The 4,696-nt window shown below is 55.8% G+C and overlaps 1 protein-coding gene across 1 annotated transcript; it reads left to right on the forward strand.

Moving 5' to 3' along the window:
• Positions 1-457: 457 nt before the first annotated feature.
• On the forward strand, positions 458-4,179 carry EsH8_IV_000947 (cohesin subunit SMC3; the record flags this gene model as incomplete). The annotated part of the gene is made up of 3 exons (XM_083265837.1): positions 458-495; positions 549-3,814; positions 3,881-4,179. 3 exons carry the CDS (start codon positions 458-460, stop codon positions 4,177-4,179), a joined length of 3,603 nt encoding a protein of 1,200 aa, XP_083124732.1.
• Between the last annotated feature and the right edge of the window lie 517 nt (positions 4,180-4,696).

The following is a 4,696-nucleotide window of genomic DNA, read 5'->3' on the forward strand; positions in this document are numbered from 1 at the left end:
TTATAGTCTCTTGGGCCAATGGCAATTCACCGTCTTGATCTGCCATGTAGATGGAATAGACTTGGTGAAACCATGGCTTGAATTGATGGGGGCGAGCGAATGATATATCGAGGGCCTTGAGGTCGTACAGTGTAATCCTAGCACGGTGTTGATGAGGCACTGTCCACCCTCCTCGCGCCAAACTCTGCCTTCCTGCAGTTCCTTTTTGTCCTCAGGCACGCGCCGCCCGCCAAATGAGCGCACCACGCACCCCCAGATTTGGCGCGCCCTGGTCTCCCACGTCCCACGCTGAGGACATCGCGATTCCTAGACGCGTCGTCCGTCCCCACCACTAACAACGATCTGTCACGACGCCTCAACATACCGATGAAAATATTGCGCGACACGTTCCCAATCCCATCAGCGACTTCAACCGCGCAAACCCGCTGCCCTTGAGGCCGCAACCCTCTTCCCCACCATGTACATCAAACAGATTATTATCCAGGGCTTCAAGAGGTGCGCCCCTTGCGACAACACCACCACGAGACACCCCGCTGACCTGGCAATAGCTACAAGGAACAAACCGTCATCGAGCCCTTCTCCCCCGGCACGAACGTCATCGTCGGTCGCAATGGATCCGGCAAGAGCAACTTCTTCGCCGCGATTCGCTTCGTTCTCAGCGATGCCTACACTCAGATGACTCGCGAGGAGCGCCAGGCCTTGCTGCATGAAGGATCGGGATCGGCTGTCATGTCCGCTTATGTTGAGATTATTTTCGACAACAGCGACGAGCGATTTCCCACCGGAGGCAAGGATGTCATTTTGCGCCGCACCATCGGAACGAAAAAGGACGAATACTCGGTCGATCGCAAAGTGGTCACCAAGAACGACGTCGTCAACCTCCTCGAGGCGGCCGGGTTTTCCAGGTCAAATCCTTACTACATCGTGCCCCAGGGTCGCGTCACGGCGTTGACAAACATGAAGGAGTCTGACAGACTCACTCTGTTGAAGGAGGTCGCCGGAACCCAGGTCTACGAAGCGCGCCGGACCGAGTCGTTGAAGATCATGAACGAGACCAACAATAAAAGAGAAAAGATCGACGAGCTTCTGGGTTACATCAAAGAGCGTCTGGCCGAGCTTGAAGAGGAAAAGGAGGAGCTCCGGGGCTTTCAGGACAAGGACCGCGAACGCAGATGTCTCGAGTATGCGCTGTATTACCAAGAACAGCAGCAGATCCAGGAGCAGCTCGAGCGGATTGAAAACATCCGTCAGAATGGCATGGAAAACACCGACTCGATACGTTCTGAGTTGAAGGATGCCGAGAAAACTCTTACGAAACTGGAGTCTGAGATTCACAAGTTGACGAAGGAGATGGACCTACTCAAAGTCGAGCGCCGTCAACTCGAGGAAGATCGTCGTGAAACGGCAAAGTCCAAGGCCAAGGCTGAGCTCAAGGTGAAGACTTTGGCCGACGGGCAGTCCGCAGCCGTTCAAACACAGCAACAACACGACGCCGATCTCGCTGCGACCATTGAAGAGATCGCAACGAAGAGACAAGAACTTAACAATGTCCTACCGGAATATACCAGACGAAAGACCCAAGAGGTGGATAAGAAACAACAGTTGGACACAGCCGAAGCCGCACGAAGCCGCCTCTTCACCAAGCAAAGTCGCGGCTCCCAGTTTAAGAACAAGGCCGAGCGTGATAAGTACTTGAGAGCGGAAATCGAGGATCTGCATTCAAGACTCATGAGCCACAAGGCGAACAAGATGGATGCCGATGAGGATGTTGCCGGGACCGAGGAATCAATTAGGCAACTCGACAGCGCCGTCGCCAACTTGAGACAGCAGCTGCAAAATTCGGGCGGTACCCGGAACGATCTCTTCGAGGAAGCAAGTAGGGCTAGAGAAACTCTTGACAAGCTCGATGACGAAAAGAAGCTGCTCTGCCGCGAGGAGGAAAAGCTCGACACCATCTTGCAGGATGCGCGACAGGAGAGGGACCGAGCAGAGCGGGAGCTCAGCACCATGATGGATGGCGACACCGCTCGTGGTCTTGCGACGATCAGGCGACTGAAGCACGAGCAGGACATCCCTGGCGCCTATGGTACAATGGCGGAACTCCTCGAAGTCAGCGACACCTACCGGCTCCCTGTCGAGCAGATTGCTGGCAATAGCATGTTCCATTACATTGTGGACAGCGACCAGACGGCCACGTATCTCACCAACCACCTTCGCTCCAGCTACGGAGGTAGGCTCACCTTCATGCCACTCAATCGTCTCCACCCAAGACACATCACGATGCCAAGGTCTCAAGATGGCATCGTGCCACTCTTGAGCAAGATTCGCTACGATCCGAAGTTCGAGAAGGCTTTCCAGCAGGTCTTTGGCAAAGTCGTCGTATGCCCCAACCTGAGCATAGGAGGTCAGTACGCGAGGAGTCACGGCGTCGACGCCATTACGCTGGATGGCGACACCACAAACAAGAGAGGTGCAATGACTGGTGGATACATCGATCCCAGGCGGTCCAGACTCGAAGGCGTCCAGGCAGTCAACAAGTGGCGAGGCGAGTATGAACGGCTCCTGCAGCAGTCTGATCGGATTAGAACCCAGATCGAGCAGAAGGAGCAAGAAATCACGCGCGCCATGGGCGAAGTTCAAAAGGCTGAGCAGAAGCTCCGGCAGCTCGAGGCTGGCTTCGAGCCGTTGAGGCACGAGCTAGCCAATAAGAACGGCCAGCTCGAGCACGAAAAGAGACGCCTGAACGACGCCATCAGGCATCGCGACGCCGTCGAAAGAGACATGAAGATTTTCACAGAGAGTCTTGCCGCGAACGAGGCCGAGCTTGCATCCGACTTCAAGAAGTCCCTCAGTAACGCTGAGGAGACGCAACTGGTCGAGCTTGACGCGCAGGTCCAGCGGCTCCAGAAGGAGTGGAACGACGCGAGCAGGAAGCGGAGAGAGGCGGAGAGCCGGAAACAGATTCTCGAAACAGACATCAACCAGAACCTCCAGCTGCGCCTGGATCAGCTCAACAGTCAAGCTTTCGAGAACAACACCACTTCCGGCGAATCCGGCAGTCTCAAGGAGGCCCAGCGCGAGCTCAAGAAGCTGCAGCGTGAAACCAACGCTATCGAGACCAAGATGCAGGAGATCGAGGCGAAGCTCGATGAGCTGGGTGCCAAGCTGGACCGACGGGAAGCCAAGAAGGCAGAGCAGGAGGAAATCCGCAGCACCGTCGCCGCAAGGGAGGCGAAACAGCGCGGCGCCATCGAGAAAAGCATGTCCAAGAAGGCTGTGTATACGGCTCAGGCTGCGGACGCTGCCAAGGCCATCAGAGATCTCGGTGTCTTGCCTGAAGAGGCCTTTGACAAGTACGAGACGATGGATCCAAGGCAAATCGACTCCAGGCTGAAGAAGGTTCGCAACGCTCTCAAGAAGTTCCAGCACGTCAACAAGAAGGCATTCGAGCAGTACAACAGCTTTACCTCACAGCAAGACCAACTGCTCAAGCGTCGCAAGGAGTTGGACGCTTCGCAGGAGTCCATCGAGGAGCTCGTAGCTCATCTTGACCAGCGCAAGGACGAGGCCATCGAGCGTACCTTCAAGCAGGTATCGAAGGAGTTCGCCACTATTTTCGAGAAGCTGGTGCCGGCCGGCCATGGCCGACTGGTCATTCAGCGCCGAACTGATCGCCGCATCGACCCCGACGAGTCTGACGAAGAGCAGAACCGCAGCGTCGAGAACTACACTGGCGTAGGCATTAGCGTGTCCTTCAACTCGAAGACACTAGATGAGCAGCAGCGCATCCAGCAACTCAGTGGTGGTCAAAAGAGTAAGCGAAACCCGGTCCCCCTCCCCCCGCGTCTGATGTGCCAAACACTAATAACATTCTACCCAGGTTTGTGTGCCTTGTGCCTCATCTTTGCCCTCCAGCAGACGGAGAGCAGCCCTATGGTCATCTTTGACGAGGTTGATGCCAACCTTGACGCGCAGTACCGTACTGCCGTCGCCAGTCTTCTTGAGTCCATTTCCCAGGAGGCGGGCACGCAGTTCATCTGCACCACTTTCCGACCCGAGATCGTCCACATTGCCGACAAGTGCTACGGTGTCACCTTCCACAGCAAGACGAGTTCCATTGACTGTGTCCCTACCGAGGAGGCCCTCAGCTTCGTCGAGGGCGTTGCTGCAGGCAAATGAGATGGATTGCGATAACGCTTGTACTTGTTCATATTGTTGGTATGAGGCGGGGTTGAATCGTGGATGGGATGGTCTCTTGGCATGGCGTTACGGCGACTTGTGGTTGATGAATGGTTGGTTGATATCAACAGGCTTGCTTGTGGGAGACTTCCTCTTGCTGCCCTGTATGTTCCGGTGGAAATGAATAGTGGCCTAGATTTTCTTTCGCACAATTAGCTGCTTCTTACGACTTTGTCGCCGCGTCCAACATGACATGACGTTCCTCATCGACGACTTGCCGTGTAGGTGTCGGATTGCCACAATGCCTTGCCCCGAGTTGAAGTTGACCACCGCCAGCGCCAGATGAGATGCCAGGCCTGCGCCATTCTGATGATGTGTTGGAGTGCCGTACTGTCGCATGCGTCCCTCCATGGGGCCATGCCCCCCCCCCCCCCCCCCCCCGTCGCCGGTTCTCCTTGAACCTGGCAGTCATACATCCGTGCCCGCCATGGACTCGCCCGCCAACCACATCAACGAC

The sequence above is a fragment of the Colletotrichum jinshuiense genome, chromosome 4 (genome assembly GCF_051148585.1).
Source record: "Colletotrichum jinshuiense chromosome 4, complete sequence".
Lineage (NCBI taxonomy): Eukaryota > Fungi > Ascomycota > Sordariomycetes > Glomerellales > Glomerellaceae > Colletotrichum > Colletotrichum jinshuiense.